The sequence below is a fragment of the Tiliqua scincoides genome, chromosome 7 (genome assembly GCF_035046505.1).
Source record: "Tiliqua scincoides isolate rTilSci1 chromosome 7, rTilSci1.hap2, whole genome shotgun sequence".
In the NCBI taxonomy this organism is placed as follows: Eukaryota; Metazoa; Chordata; class Lepidosauria; order Squamata; family Scincidae; genus Tiliqua; species Tiliqua scincoides.
Genome location: NC_089827.1, coordinates 28,183,297 through 28,200,337, shown reverse-complemented (window position 1 = coordinate 28,200,337; position 17,041 = coordinate 28,183,297). Strand labels below are relative to the sequence as shown.

At 40.9% G+C, this 17,041-nt stretch overlaps 1 protein-coding gene across 1 annotated transcript in view; it reads left to right on the top strand.

Moving 5' to 3' along the window:
• The window catches only part of LRRK2 (leucine rich repeat kinase 2), a 109,792-nt gene that overhangs the window by 14,742 nt on the left and 78,009 nt on the right, over positions 1-17,041 (top strand). The window contains exons 6-8 of the mRNA XM_066633995.1: positions 6,456-6,590; positions 12,358-12,489; positions 16,339-16,458. Coding sequence (XP_066490092.1) covers positions 6,456-6,590; positions 12,358-12,489; positions 16,339-16,458 — 387 coding nt within the window. The remainder of the gene's footprint in view (positions 1-6,455; positions 6,591-12,357; positions 12,490-16,338; positions 16,459-17,041) is intronic.

Here is a 17,041-nt window from a genome sequence, read left to right as displayed (position 1 = left end):
TCTTAAGTTTCTTTTTTTCTGAGCTTGTGCTTTAGTCATTCAACCAATAAAGCATCAGAAGTGATCTTAAAGGTAATAGTGATCAGTAGTAGTTGAAAGAGTATTTTAACCTGTGGGGTGGGGACAGGGACAGAAGACATGAATTGTCAAGATCAGGGATTGTATCCTAAGGAGTATAAAAGCAAGCCATCTCCCCTATCTTCTCATATGGGAGCCCACCCATCCCTGAAAATTGCCCCTGAGACTTGGGGGAATCTCAGCAATAGTGTGGGATGTAGTGCAGGAGATTGCATGGAAGGGGGAAGGATACTTCCATGCAATTTTTGGAAATTTCCCCCTCCCACTGTGGCCACAGGGGCGCTACATCACACCTTGTGTTCCTGAGGATTCTCTAAGAGTAATTTTGTGAGGTCTCGGGAATTGCTGTAGGCAGGGGAGGTAACTTGGATGTGTAACATAATGTTTCTGCTTTTTACAGTACAAAATACAATACAAAATAAATCACCTTTAAATAATCTGTGTTTGCTGGTGTTTCTTCTGCAGCTTTTTTAAATTGTGAGACTTTATAGGTTAGGGAACTATTTATGTTTGCTATGTAAACTGCTTTGTGAACTGTAGTTGAAAATTTGTATATAAATATTTGTAATAAAGAAAATAGGAGAGATTCTTAGATTGACAGCTTCAAAAGTATTTTGTTTTGAACATGATCCATCAACACTGGAGCAGTTACAGCATTTTTAAAGATACCTTGATATGATTAGGTGCCACTTAACAGTCTTAACAACTTTCTGCCATTTGAGTGGCAGAAAACCTGGGGCAAACTAAGGAACAGATACAGGAAGAATAGCTACTACTAGCACTGCTGTGTTTCTAACTGGGGGGTTCTTTGGTTTTTATGATTGATTGTAAAACCTCCCTGGCAGAGTAGTACCACTGGTAGTTGCATAGTTTATGCAGCATGCATGGTGAGGCTCCCAGTTATTCCTTGGGTGTGCAACAAAGTGACTGGTTAACATCTTCTGCCCAACTGAATGTGCTTGTGAATTTCACCTTTTGCACAAGAAATTGATCTGCTTATGCTGAAAAATCTGTTTTAACTCGGAAAGTGCTCTGTGGTAGGTATTGCAGTCTGCAGGTTATTTACTGCAAGCAAAGCTAAGTAAATGTAAGATGGCACTATACAATATTCATTATGTACAATAATTCCTTTAGAAAATGTTTAAGATTTTTAAAATCCAAACTTTCTCTTGTGGTTCCTCTGTTGGAGAGCCGTCCACTGTTCTCTTGTTATGCAGCAATATATTGGCTCCGGTAAGGAGAATATAACAAGCAAGAGTAAAAGGCTAGCATAAAGATTCTTTGCAGTTCAAAATAGTTTGATACAAGGGGGCCCCATATCTGCAGATCCCATATCTGTGGATTCAGTTATCTGTGGATTGGATCTGGGGCACCCCCGCACAGCCCCCCTGTGCACGTCCCCCACCTCCAGAGGGGCTTCTGAGCTCAGCAGAGGTTGAAGACATTGTTGGAGGAAATTAAAAATAGTTTCCTCTTGGGGGGGGAAGCAGAATAGCTTAAGCAGCAGACCCCCTCCTTTTTGGTATCACCCCAGGGAACCTTCCTCACCCGGCTGACTGCTAATAAAAAAAGACAAGAGGCAGTGGCTTGTTAAAGTTGCAAAAGAGAAGTTATTTACCGTATTTTTCGCTCCATAAGACGCACTTTTTTCCCCCCAAAAAGTGGGGGGAAAAGTGCGTGCGTCTTATGGAGCGAATACTGCCCAAAAAAACCAAAAACACCAAAACTCCGCCCCTGGCCCCGCCCCCTGCCCGCTCTGCTCCCCAGGAAAGCGTGGGTGGGGTGGCAGTCTTGCTGAGCAAGCCTGCGCGTCTACTCAGAAGTAAGTCTCAGCATCACTGGGGCTCACTCCCAGGAAAGCGTGAATGGGGTGGCAGTCTTGCTGAGCAAGCCCGCGCGTCTACTCAGAAGTAAGTCTCAGAGTCACTGGAGCTCACTCCCAGGAAAGCGTGGGTGGGGTGGCAGTCTCACTGCCCAATCCTGTGCATGCCTACTCTGAAGTAAGTCCCATTAGGGTCAGGGGGGGCTTACTCCCAGGAAAGCCTCTCTCCGCCCCCCAAGCCTGGAGCATCACATCCTCTCTCCCCCCCAAACCTGGAGCATCACAGCTTCTCTTTTCCCCCCCCAAGCCTAGAGCATCACAACTTCTCTGCAACACAAACACTTTCCCCCTCTCTCACACACACAGGCTGCCCCCTTCACTTACACACACAGATGCTCTCCCCCCCCCACTCACACAGCAGGGGAGGGGTACTTTCACTCACCTCATCCAGCATCTGAATGTAAGCCCCCCCCCCCCCATCACAAAGAGAAAACTGTCTCCTTGGTCAGAATGTCAGTGTTTGCTTATTGCACAAGCCCCAGGTAAGGCTCGGTTCTCACCATAAATCCAGAGGTTTGTTGTGTCTTGAGAATTCAAGTTGTGGTTGGACTTTTCACTTGTATTGGAATCACGGAAGAACTGGCGAGGAGGTAGATGTGGTGTCAGCAGTGGCCCCTTTAAGGGTAAGGCCTGGGCATCCAGCAGAGTGTGCTGCACAGCTGCAGCCACTGGAAGGCAATAGGGCCCTCAGGGATATAAGGAGTACCTGAGGCAGAAAGGGTTTGTGGGTTTTGAAGGAGTGCAAGTTGGAGGTAGGAGAGGAGACTGACTGGGTTTATTGAATTTGGAATCTGACTGTGGATTGTGACTGACTTGGATATGCTGATGGATTTGACTGACCTTGGACTGTAATTTGGCTTATTGGTTCTGGACTCTGATTTGGCAACTCTGATTGATGGGACTGATTTACTTGGTATCTGTGGACTGGAACTGGACTCACTTTTGCTTGCTGCACTGGTGAGTTGCACAAGGGGTCCACAGGTGTGCCACAGGAATTTGGGGAAAGGTCACTTATTAGTAGGGTCAATGGGGGATGTGAGCCCCCACTGGCAGCATGGTGTGCCTTGTCAATTGTCAAAATCCTTATGGTGTGCCTTGATAACTTTATTGCCTTGTCAGTGTGCCATGAGATGAAAAAGGTTGAAAATCGCTATTATAAGGCATCAGTTCCTTTCTCCTGCCTGTTTCATAATACATTATATAATACAACATATATTATATAATATATAATGTAATACATTATTCTTTTTCCCACTTTGCTTTGTAACAAGTACATTCAAACTCACAAAGCAAACACGTATTATTGGTTTATCTATGATGCATTGCAGCTATTTACCTTTACCATTTATCATTGTGTATTGGAGCCCAAGGTAATTTTATACCATGTTGTAGTCCCAGCTTGCGTACTTAAAGATTCTTGACAAATATTCCCTCCCCAGACAGAAAATAACTTCATAATTGAGTAAATAGTAGCATGAATGTTCTGGCTTTGATGTGACAATAACATTTCTGCAAAGAAACTGAGTTTCTCACATTCTGTGAGACTGCTGTTTAGTAGTATGGGTCATATTGTCCAGAGAAACGGTAGGGAACTGAATTGGGGATAATAGCAAGCTTGATTTTGAAAAGCATAATGTTTAAACTAATGATTAGCTTTACTATTACGCTTCACTTTGAGGGGTAGGTAGGCTAACTGAAGGTTGGTGCACACATAATTGTCATAACAAATGAATCTGCAGCGAGCAAGCTGCAGTACCATACGCTCCAGGACTATTCCTGCCTTGATTTAAGGCAGGGTTTCTCACACTGTGGATCATGACCTGGTTGGGGGGTGGGTCATTAAGCTGCAACTGACAAACTTATAAGCAGACAAGCAAAATACATTGAGTTCTATGGAAAGTGACACTAAGCCACATCATGTGTTTACTTGTGAGTAGATGGATGTGCCTTGGTCCATTGTGAAGGGCAGGCCGAGAAGAATGCAGTGCCACCAGAATGGTCCTGATCCGATGATTGCAGCCCCCCAAAACACCCAATAAGGAAGTTTCTCCCTCCAAGCTCACAAATGTACTGAGCCCCTATGGAAAGCGAAACTAAGGGCACAATCCTAACCCCTTACGTCAGTGCTTTCCAGCACTGACATAAGGGCAATGCAGCTCTGAGGTAAGGGAACAAACATTCCCTTACTTTGAGGAGGCCACCGTAGATGACACCCAACTGTGGGATGCAGCACATGTCCCATTGGCACTGCTATGCCAGTGCTGGAAATCACTGACATAAAGGGTTAGGATTGTGCCCTAAGTTACACAGTTGCATGTACTTGTGAGTAAGCAAACGTACTTGGCTCATGTGAACGGTTAGGGAAAAGGAAGTGCAAGTCTACCAGAATGATCCCCATTCAATGATCAATGTGATCATTGTGGAGTTCAATGTGGAGTTCAACTCCACTGATCAGTTCAACTCCACTGATCAATGTGGAGTTCAACAGGTACTCCAGAAGGCAGCCCCTCCCACCATAGTACAGTAAAACGAGTCTTGATCTGGTAAGACATTTTTCTTTCTTTTCAGTCTTGTAAAGTTAGGTGGGTCCTGATGATGTGCAATTTAAAAAGTGAACTCCAATGCTAAGAGGTTTGGGAACCACTGCTTGTTGGGAAGAGTTGTATTTTCCAGATTCCTCTCTTCCCCCTTGCCCAAGGTAATGGAACCTCATTTCTCCTCATTCTGGGGTTTTTATGCTGTTTAGAGGGAAGCTTTGAATCTCAATCCAACTCAAACAACAAACATGCTGGATTTAAAATTGTTTTTGTCCCAAATCGTACTGAACTGGCTTAAATATAAGAACTCAAGAAATTGAACTGGGCACTTGGTAGGATTGAATATGTTACTAGTTTTGGGGGGACGGGGCTTGAGGTTATTGCAGGCAGGCTACAGAGAGAATTCACTTGGTGGAACAGGGCTGGTTTCCCCATCTCCCCTTATTTATTTGTTTGACTTTAAGTATTTGTACGTATTCATTTTAATTTATTTATAGCCTGTCTATCTAGGGAAAATGGCATATTACAGAACTTGCCATGGGCAATTTCAGTACTTGCTGAATTCTCAGGAAAATGCTCCCTGCTTGATGATGTCATTTCCCACCATGACATCACCAGGTTAAAGTTATCACTTCTGGTGGGTCCTATACAGATTGTCATTATAAAAAGTGGGTCCCGGTGCTAAAAGTTTGAAAACTACTGATTTAAGGTGTCAGGAGTGTTACATTTGGTTCTGTGAAGGAAATTCGCTTGATGTACTTGAATTGGGGCAAGCCAGACAGGTAGAGGAATACCATCCAATCTACTCAGATAATGGTATATAAGGATTTTGCAGTACGGTGCTTCAAAGCTGAACTGCATACTGTAATTCTTGCAAGTGCTGAAAAATAATGTTAAAATTGTGCTGCAGTCTTAGTGTCATCAGAAAGCAGCAAGGGACACATTTTGTTTTAAAAATGTGTTCCTAATTGCAAAATTACAAGAAATTCACAGTGATAGGAAGGAAAACAAATGGAAATATTGAAAAATAAAAATGTATCATAGTGGCTTCTCTTCATAATTCCTGAACAGAGAAGTAAGTATACATATTTGGAAAAAAAAAAATCTTTTTTTCAGAGGTTTAGATATAATAACCTGAACAGGAAGCACTAGGTATTTCTGAAAGTTCTATTTAGATGAGACAGGAAGTGTAATGCTTCATGTTTCCTATTTTTCCACATCCCTGTCCTATAAAATAGATCAAAGAGAAGATACTTTTTCCTTTGCTATCCAAAAATTTGTGCATATCCCCATGCCTGGGACATATGCAAGATGTACCTTTGCACTGAGGGTTACATACCTCTCAAGATGAGATGCTATTGCACCAATTCACTCCCCCCCCTTTCACAAACAATGGCTTGCTAAACTGGTCTGCTCCTGTGAGAAAACTCACTCCAAATCACCTGTTCCCTTCAGTGAACAGAAACAGTGCAAGTAATTATTTTCTTATCGTCAAAAGAGGAGCTATCTTCACCACCTCAGAAATACAGAGGAACAGGATCAGAATTCCTGTACATTTCTGCAGTGTTGAAGATAGCTCCTCAAAAGATAAAGTGAGAAGAAAATGAAGGGAAGCGTATGAGTGAATCTCACTTCAGAAAATGAAGGGAAGTGTATGAGTGAATCTCACTTCAGCATAAGGTGGAGGATTTGATATTAAGTAGAAACTTCCTTTAATCTGCCTTCGGGTGAAGGGTCAAATGACATGTTACATCAAGCCTGTCAGTGCTGACAGGACGGACTTTTCTTTCAAAAAAGTAGCAGAGCGTGAGGGGATGAAATCCAGAATTGGACACAGGATCTCTGACTGTTCCGTGGTCCAAATTCCACAACTCAATAAATATCTTGATTATCTTTTGCCTACTTAAGATTTATGCTTCTATAAGGGCTATCATTTATGTTTTTGTTTTTTAATTAAGTTCCAGAGGAGCAACTGATGGAGTTTGTTGAGGACAAAGATCATATGATCATACTGAACGTATTTAAAAAATTTCCGGAAAAAGAAAATGTTATACTCCTGGCGCTTTGGTCATTACATTCATTGGCTGGACCACGTAAGTATGGTACTGTTAATGGGATGAAGGGTGAATGTGTGCATGTATGACTTCATTAATTTACTCCTGGTATTTCTGGGATACTCCTGTGACTTATGAGCATAGGTGACTTACCAAATGAGATGTTATTGGTGTTTATCAAGTACAAAGTGGCATTTGGTATCTGAAAATTATATGTAAGCATGGAGGTAATTTTTTTCTGACCCAGTTCCTGTACTTTGATGTGCAGCATGACTTGCATGAATTAAGCTGGAGAAGCTTCTCCTGGCATGGTGGGAAAAGCTTCACCTGCTAGACCTCAAGTGTTAGGCTGCTGAAGAGGTATGGAAATAGGATCATTTTTTAAAAAAACCAAAACGTGTGGAATTGGGGGTGGGAGAGAGTATCTGACTTGACCAAGCTTGCAGAATGGAAGAATCTTTTGAAGTTATGCTCAAAACTATTATACACGTGAGACCTCAGTATCCACTGATTTGACTCACCACTGATACTGAAGTTCAGCTTTAAATGTCTTGTAACAAGGAAAGAAAGCACCAAAATCCAAATTCCTACCTTTGTGCTGTTAGTTATAATTTCATTCCACTTCTTTTTAACTCAAATTGCTGGAGATCATGCCATTGCAAGTTCTCCTTGATACAACGTAGTAGCGTCCTCCACGATATGGGCCCACCCACTGCATACTAGACTTCGTTGGGTTGCGTTTATAAATCATAATTTGTATATTTCAAGTCCTCCATTAAGTTGTCTAACCATCTTTTTTTGCCACCCTCGTGATCTTGTTCGTACACTTTTTGCAAGATACGTTTGCTTCACTAGTAGATGGCTATCCATACACGATATGCGGCCAAACCAGCATAACCTGGATTTAAGAATTGACACTGGAGAAGGTTTTTCTTCTTATCCATATGTCTTTGTTCCTCCAATGTTGCCATTGCTTGATTTTCATTATTTATGTAAACAGCATGTTGCAAAGCTGACTTCTGTTGGTTATGTTTCTTTATGGTCCAGGTCTCATAGCCATATAGCAGGGTGGGAATGATGGTGGCTTTAAACACTAGGTTCCATTATTTACCCTATCTAGTAGCTGAATGTGGTACAGTGTCTATACTGATGCATTCTGGGGTGACAATGGAAGAGCAAGAAACCTAGTACTGGGTCCTTGAAGCTATTTTTCCACTGATTTGAAGCATGTGTTTGAAGGTACTACCTGCAGGGTTAAGGATTTTGGTTTAGGATTTTATTTAACCCCACCTCTTCTGATCTAATGCATCAATTATTATCGGATCCAGTCCTGCCTATAGAGATCACTGTTCTTCTAACTAAAATTAAGTCAATAGGGCTGGATACAGCAGAGTTATAGGTATGACTCTTGGTTGGTTGTGATGCAGCTTACAGAATTGTCAAAGGAAGAATTCTGGATATCGAACAACAAGAGCTGTTTAGTGCCGCCAGAATCACTTGTTCTCCACTCCATCTTCATATTCCAGTCAGTTTTGGGAAACCGGCCTCCTTCTTTTACCACCTGGTGTGCCCACAGGCCCGGAGAGCTTTCACACTGGCAAGGTGTAACGCTCTTCCATCAGCCTTGTTAACGGGCAGGTTCAGCAGTATCCCCTACTTAGAGAGGAAATGCAAGTGTGGTAGGGATTGCATTGAGACTTTAATGCATACCTTTTTTTACTGCCCGCTACATGATGTGTCACGCAAGAAATTTCTAGGTCCATTGTTAGCTAGGATGCAGGGCTGGGGGGATTCAACCATGCTTCAGTCTCTCCTTTCCACTCCTGATCCTGAGACTCTGGATAATGTTGCTTCCTTTTTATCTGGGGTAATAGCCAGGCAGAGCCCTGGGACTCTGGGCAGCGACTGATGTTTATGCTTATGTTGTGTTGTGTTGTCTTTGTATATTCCTGTTTTGTTCTGTTCTTTCTCTGTATTTTATGCCAATAAAGGTCTTTCTGAACTGAACTGAACTGATTGTTGCAGCTCAGAAATGAGTTGTCCAAAAAATACAGAATTAGACCTCTTATAGATAAGTCAAGCCTTGCCTCTGACCTGGATTAATTGTGTGACCTTGAACAAGTCTTTTCTTCCTCCCTTGTGAATCACAGAGGCCTATTTTACAGAGTTATTATTAGTGTGTACAGCAAAGATTGTAAACCACTTTGCAAAGCTGTATCAATAATTAGTACTGGTGTAATTTATGTGAAAGTAAACTCAGTTGGTCAGAAAGACAGTGGCCACACTCCAGCACCAAATTGGGCCCTTTGAAATCCGTGAAGGTAAATGTTCCTAACTCAAGCTGTAATCCTATACAAATCCAGTTAGGAGTAAGGCCCACTGCGCTCAGTGAGACTTACTTCTGAGGAGACATGCATAGGATTGCAGTGCAAGTTGGGTTGTGCTAAAACTGTCCTAGATAATTCTGAAATGCATCCTTTGAGCTAAAGAACAACAAAGCAACCTTTGTCTTCTCTTACCCTGTTTTTCCTTCAGAAAAACCTTTGTACTTCTAAAATGAAACTCTTCAAAAATCTGCTTGGCATGACTGAAAGTTAAATTTCCTCTCTGTTTTAGATATTGGTTGCACATGGTGAACTCTGCTTAATGGCACTTACTTCTATGTGAAATGAGGGAAGGACAAATACTTATTCTAAGCATTGATGCAATATCTCATTGCATGTTTAGTTAACAAGGCTAACTGTTAACATTATGCCAATAAACAAATGAGATATAGTATAGCAGGGTGTGAAACAAAGCTAAATAGAAATCCTGGTTCAGGATAATACACTGACATTATTTCTCCAGTGGGTGTGAACCTTGGCAATGATGGCTGCTGGCACCATGTTCTGCCTGCCCACAACTGGCATACCAGAAAACAGAAAAGCAGAAAATGTTTGAAAATAAAAGTTTCTCAGAGTTTTGTTTGAATACAATAGCCATAAAACCTAACATGGAGAATTGTCAGCAGGTGCAGTAAAGGTACTCAGCAGAATGTAAGCTGGAGGCATAGCCATATCAGAGCCCAGTGCTGTGCTTGGTGGCATGGCTTCGTGCCACTGAGCACTGTTGCAAATGTGCCGTAAGGCCTCTCCACCAGGCTCCCGCCCATGCTAGCCTAGCGCCGGCCGATGCCGGGCTAGCGCGGGGCGGTTGCCCAGCCTCTAAAGCTTGGTGGTCTCATGGACTGCTGAGCTGCAGTTCATGAGGAGGCGTTCTGGGGAGGGGGGAGGCCAGCGGGGGGCGGAGGGGGGGCAGGAAGCATGACGCGGAGGCATGATGCGAGGAGGGGGGCGAGCTGGAGGTGTGCCGGAGGGAGGGAGGGAGGCGGGTCCACGGAGTTCTGCTCCACAGGATCCAAGGCACTTGTGGATGGCTCGTCACCCTACGTGAGCGCTTTTACTCTACCACCGATCTTTTGGTTGGCGGTAAAGTGAGTAGCCCCATTGCAAGGCTGCTTACCTTACCTGGGGGAAGGGGACGAAAGTCCCCTTCTCCCGAGGTGCCTTCCGCGGTAGCCCAGGCGCGCAGGATTAGGTGACAGCCTTTCTTGGTGCTGCCGAGCCTGGGCACCCCGGGCAGCTCAGGATTGGGCTGTCAGTCTACTCGTAAAAGTAAACTGAATTTCTGGTTTTATGATGTGCATGTCAGCATAGCGATGAAAAGAGTGATGCTGTTTATATATAACAATGGAGGTGAAAACCACTTTATTTTTTCTTTGTCTAAAAATGCCTTTTGGTGCAAGAAAATTAGGAATGAAAATACTATTATTAGAAAATATTATTAGAAAATATTTCAGTGTTCATCCAAGAGACCGTTGAATATTAATGTATTTTACCGTACAACTTCTTAATGCAGGGTGGACGGTCATGACTGTTTCTACTATGACAATTCATTTTTCTTAATTTTGTAGTGGTGAGATACATGTGAAGGATTTCAAAAAATCAAGTCTGTTTCTTAGAATTCTGTTAGAATAGTTCAACACAGCAACAGAAGTTTGGCAAACCTCAAAAAAATCAGTTTTACAAAGTGTGCAATCATCATACACAGCAGAACACATGTTGATCACTTCACGTGCTTCTCTTGTTGTGGGAGTGGTATGATTGTGAGAATCTCACTCTTATAGAGCAATTCTAGGGACGTTTACTCAGAAATAAATTCAATTACATTTCATCAGTTTTTTCCCTGATTAAGGTTTCATATGATTTTAGACATAGCATATTTTGCAACCACAGTACTTTTCCATTGCACCTGACTTCATTCATACTTTAAAAAAATCTTGTAAGGATGAAGGCAAGCAGAATATTGGAAGAGAACCTGCAACAGGTTTCTCACTCATTTTGTGAGCCTGCCTTCTGTCACTTGCAGCAGCAAAGACAAATTTGCATACAAGCAAATCAGACACTACTTCAGTTGTCATTTTGCCCTTTCCCCACATGTTTTGGATGGCCTGTCCATTCCTTCTCTGTTTTTATCTATCGGATTCCTTGTTGATTAAAAATGAATTTTTTTTAATGCAATATTGTCAAGAGGATATGAGGAAAGGTTTTGCAGTGACTGCACAGCTAACATCCATCCACAATGGCATCTTCTACAAATTTGCAGAAGTATTTTTTTTTTCCTTCAGAGTTTGACCCTGAAGAGGAAAGGTATATCTGGATAGAAAGTAGTGTCTTCCATTGGCCTTCTGCTCTAAATGGTTACATCTGATGTCACCTTTCCATAGATGTTGAGAGTTCTCTTATGGGGTTAAGTACTGTCTTAAAGGCATTCTGCAATCAAATCCCTCTTGTAGGTATTTTCGAGATGGTCTTCTAGTGCCAGCTTTCTTTAACTTTGACCATTTAGCCCTGTAAACAAATGCTTTGCCCAAACAGAATTAATTTTAGCAGGCATGAGCTATAGATTTACCAATTTTCATTGAGTATCCTAGGTGCTGACTGAAGAAAATGGTAATGATAACTGTAGCTTGTACTGCGTCCTAACAGCACCAGGGAGGAAATCTTTACTTTCACCCTTGCTTTATACACATCACCTATTTTAACTAAACTGAAGGTCACTTTGCCAATCATACGAATTAATGAGTTGCCTTGTTTCTGTAGGACAAAGACAAAACAAACAAGAACATTTTTAATGTAATGTTAGCATCTGCATGCTATGGTTTTGAAACACCCAGGTCACAAACTGGTTGCAAAATCCCCCTCATGCTATTTTTCCTTATTTATTTTTATTTTTAATCTTGGTGATAGCATTAATGACGTTAATGGTGGTAAACACTCGACTGGCAAAGCAGCCTTAACTAACTTTATTTGGAAGAAGGATTCCTTGATGTTGGGTCAGCAGCACACTTTGGGAGCATAATTAGATTTAGCTCCTTGGAATCAGTATGTGAAATGGAGCAAATGCAACATTCATTAAAAACTATGTCAGCATTAGGTTATAGTATGATGAAATCAGTTTAGCTGTCCATCTCCTAATAAACTGCAGATTAGCTGTGAGAGAAATATATAAAAAAATTAGATCTTCACTCTTTTTCAAAGTGTTGATTTGTTGCAATGTTATGTTGGTTTTTATTTTTTATTGCAGTTGCAGAATAAACAACCTTGGGATTTTCTGTGTTCCTTCTATTAAAGATGTTGTCCCCCCATGTCTGCAATATTCATGCGTGCCAAAGCATCATTCAGTTTAAAATCAAAACCAAAATTTGTTCATCATAAAGTAACATTAACATCTTCCTAACACATATTTTCCTTTCTGTTTGTCTTAGCCAGCAACGTGGAAGTTCTCATGTCTGGACATGTGAGGTGTTACAATGTCATAGTTGAGATGATGAAAACCTTCTCCAAGAATGAAGCAATTCAGGAAGTGAGTTGCTGTTTGTTGCAAAAACTTACCTTGGGTGAGTTCTGAAACAATATTATATCCTTTGTTTACTACTGGAAATGTTTCAAGCACCAATACTATTGAACCTCTTGTCAGCAATAGGAACAAAAGATTCAGTAATGGAGCTTCTGGAAATCCATCTTTTTAAAATGGCTGCCTGTGCGGTCTAACAGTCCTTTCTTGAATCTCAAGGGAATGTGGGACGCAGCTTCTAGAAAGTATGAGGAGTTGCACTTGGAAAAATATGGTAGTGAAACTCCAGTGTGTGCAGAACTAAGTGCACTCTTGAGAGGCTCTTTGAGTCATGATCAAATACGTATCTTACAAAGTTGTAAATAATGTTGTGTAAGGTGGTCTGAGGTCTTACTTATTCAGACATTTTTCCTAGGAAGGTCAATTTTTTTGCTTAGTTATGCTGTTCCAGAAAATAAACATTACTTAATGCCTCAAACATATCAGTCATAATTGCAAAAAAAACTTTTTTGTTTGTTTCAAAGTTATGAATCTGTGGAAGTGGCCTGACCCCTCTCAGGGATCTCCTGAGTGGTATAGCAAAGCAAGGCAGTTGGTGCTACAGGAAATTGGAGAGGTTCAAAGGAGCAAGTTGCTTCAAAGGAGTTCTTGCTAGAGATGTGAAGGCCCGTAAAAAAACCAGAAAAATTCAGAAAAAAAACATTTTTTCCCCATTTTTTCTGAAAAATTGAAAAAATAAAATAAAAAATAAAAAAGATTATGGAATGTTTTTTTTAACATAATGAATAAAATATTTTAAGACTGTTCAAATATTTCTAACTTTCTAAAAAATGTGTATGGTATCAGATTATTCTAATTTCTGTGCAGAGGACAATTAAGTCCTAGGTTGCAAACTGAACTCTCCAATGCAAGAACAAGATGCGTTTCTTCCTTTAGGAGGTGCTGCCATTGTCACAAGAAAAGAAAAAGGTTTCAGTTTTGTTTTTGCATGTGGGTTGGTATGTTTGGTTCTGTTCTGTCCTCTTCACAAGGCCTCAAAGCATTGGGAGAAAATACAGAGAAACAAAAAGGACCTGAACGTATATACTTAATTTTAAAAGGTAAGAGTTTACATTTATCTGATTCCAGAAAACAGAATCATTCAGCTACATTTGTTTATCTTTTTAACTTTTGTGTCAGTAATAATTTAATTACTACTAATCTGGTTCTTTACTTCCCTCACCCACAACCATAGATTAGTGTCTTCTTGCAAACTAGCCATTCAATTATTTTTCTTTCCTACTCCCCTCAGGAAAATGGTGAGACCAACATCGAGCATATGGAGGCATTTTCATGTTACACGTTCTTCTGAGAATAAAAATGTGATTTGCAAATATTGTCAGATGAAATATGTATTTCCAAATGCTACCAGGATGACAAATCACATTCTTATATGTAACAAGTGTCCTGTACATATTAAAAAATCCTTCATGGATCTCAGTGAAGAGGACCACAATGATGAAAATACACATAGTTTTTCTCAACGTTCTCGTTCAAGAAGTCCTCTTTCTACTCCATCTATAACATCAGCAGCAACACAAAGCGTTGTCCCATCAGCAGCATCTTCAAGTAAACAGATACTGCATCCAAAAATTATTCAGTAACTTCATTTGTAGACAAGATGACACCTGAAGATCAGGAAAAAATTGATCAAGCTCTTGCAAGAGCAATATATTCTTCTGGAACACCATCTTCAATAGCTGAAAATACATACTGGCAGGAAGCTTTGAAATTACTAAGACCATCATACCATTTACCCAGCAGACATTCTTTGAGTAAGCCTCTTTTGGAGACGGAATATAAACATGTCATGGAATCTGTGCAAGGAAAAATTAATGAAGCACTGTGCCTTGCACTACTTACAGATGGATGGACAAATATGAGAGGAGAAGGAATTATAAATTTTGCTGTAACAGCACCTCAACCAGTTTCTTACAAAAACATTGAAACAGGAGAGAACAGATATACTGCAGAGTATATCAACTGTAAAATATGTGAAGTCCTACAGAAAATTGGGAGTGGTAAAGTATTTGCTTTGCTGACTGACAGTACCTGCAATATGAAAGCAGCATGGGAGATCATAATGGAGAAGTATCGACATATTACTGCAATAGGATGTGCATCTCATGGGCTCAACTTGCTCCTTAATGATATGATGAAACTGGACACCCTTCAAATGATCTATAGATGAGCAAAAGAAGTTATAAAACATGTAAAAGGTACTCATATTGTAGCTGCAGTTTTCAAGAAGAAGCGAGTAGAAAAAAATGCAAAGAATAAAATAGTGACTCTGAAGCTCTGTAGTCAAACTTGGTGGGCTGGAGTGGTGATCTCCTTTGAAAGTTTACTAAAAAACAAAGAAGCTATTCCTCCTGCAACCTGGTGGCAAGGTCTTTGCACAACACAACCTCTGACTCCTCTTGCTTCTCGCCTTCTTCGGATTCCTCCAACTTCTGCAGCACGTGAAAGAATCTGGTCTATATTTGGAAACACTCGCACTAAATCAAGAAATAAACTGACATGTGAAAGGGTAGAGAAGCTTGTTTCAATCCAGGCAAACCTTCAGTTTTTAGAAGTCCATAATATCTGTGATAATGTCAGATACAACGGAGTAGCTGCAGAAGCAGAGACTGAAACTGATAATTAAAGCTCAGAAAATGTTTCTGATTAAATTTCATGCCCATTCATTGAAACTTAGTCCCACTCCCTTCTATACACTTCCCCCTCCAATTCTTTTTATGAGAATGGGTTTTTTTATTTTTATTTAATACTGTGGAGAGGAAATATGAGTAGGAGTTACTTCTGGATTTTTAAAAATGGTTTTGTGGAGGTTTTTTGGTCTGTTCCACATAAACTAGTAATCAGTTCAGGAGATTGTTGCTCCATTTGTTACAATTACAAATAAATATTATTTAAAAAGTAAATTCTGTTTGTAATAATTGTTTGGATGCACTATATTTTTAATATGCTAGTTGTGATAATTTTATGCCAAGTCAAATTGTCCATAGTCATATTTGATGTTCCTAAAGTAACAGAATGACTTTCAATCTAGAAAAGAAAAAAAAAGTGCTAATGTAGCATTTTTTTCATTTTTCCAAAAATTTCCGTTTTTTTCTGAAAAAAACCGGGAAAAAAACTGGTGTTTTTTTTTCCGAGCTTCAAAATTTCCAGAAATTTAACATCTCTAGTTCTAGCTCCAACTGAACCCTTTTATGTCTCCTGACCCTGACTACCACTACCAGGCTTCTCCACTGCTGCAAAGTGAGAATCCTTAAAAGGGCAGCTTCCAGGTCTGCTAAGCAGTCTGCTGTCTCTCATCCACCTTTTTCCTGTTGCATTCCTTGTGTCAGTGGATAGGCAGTGAAGGAAAAGAAGTTCCCAGAATGTCTGGGTTCTGTCCCTTGAGTGAATCTGATGGGGAAACATCTCTCAGGGTTCAGAGTCCTGGGGCTTTTCACTGTCCAGTCTGCCTTGCTATCAAGGTCTGTATCCACGGTGCCAGGTTGTACCCTGTCAGCAGGTACTAGTACTGACTTGTTCTGAGAGTAGAACTGAAATGTCATTGATGCAAAAGTTGTGTGCCCTTGGCATTTAATTTCTTATCTTATTGTTGTAAACTACAAATAGTATGTGTGCAACATGGTGCCAGGTTGCTGGGGGCCCGGGGGAAAAAAAAATCTGCCCCTTGATGGCCCGTTGGGTGCTACCTCTACTGAGGATTCATGGATCAGCTCAACCAGGTGGGGCTCTGTAACGGGTGTGGGTCCATAATTAGTGACTGACCTGGCTCATCCCTGACACCAACCCTGTGAATATTAGATTCAATTATCTTTTGTATTCCCCCTCTCAACAGGAAACTTTTTCAATATCCTGGTATTAAACAATGTACATGAAGTCATTGTGAAGGCTGTTGAGAAGTACCCTGCAAATGCAAAGATACAGGCTGCAGGCCTCAGTTGCTTGGCTCTTCTTAGTAAGTAACCATATAATTTAAGTTCATCTGGTTTCTCAACACTTTATGCAGTTTGCTGCTAGGATTCCTTTTTCGTATGACTGCAAAGCTGGTATGGATAACAGCGTAAGTGCAACCTTACTGAATGTAAGTGCAACCTTACTTACACCCTACAACAGTGGTTCCCAAACCAGAGGTTGCAACCCAAAGATCATGTTGATGACCCTGATGGTCCTGGGGAGCAGTGTTCACTGCTAGTTGTGTGACTAGAATTGAAGCCTCGCATAGCTTCTCTCTTGGTACTCCAGAGTGGACATCACCAAGTGCTTCAGAGCTTTTTTATTGCTGCTATGTATTTAATGCTGCTATTATGTATCAACTTTATGGGTTGCCAGAAAGAAAAACTGTATTTAGGGTTGTGTTAAAAAGATTTTGGAAAACATTGTCCTAGAGCTGTGGTTTTCAAACTCTCAGGGAGTTTGAGGACCGCAGTAAGTCCTTGCAGGGGAGGGGAGAGAGGCAGCAAGGAAGGGGAAGGCAGCAACGCAATCCCCAGGATTGTGTCACTAAGGGGGCCTGCAGGGACTGGGATGTACTCACCAGT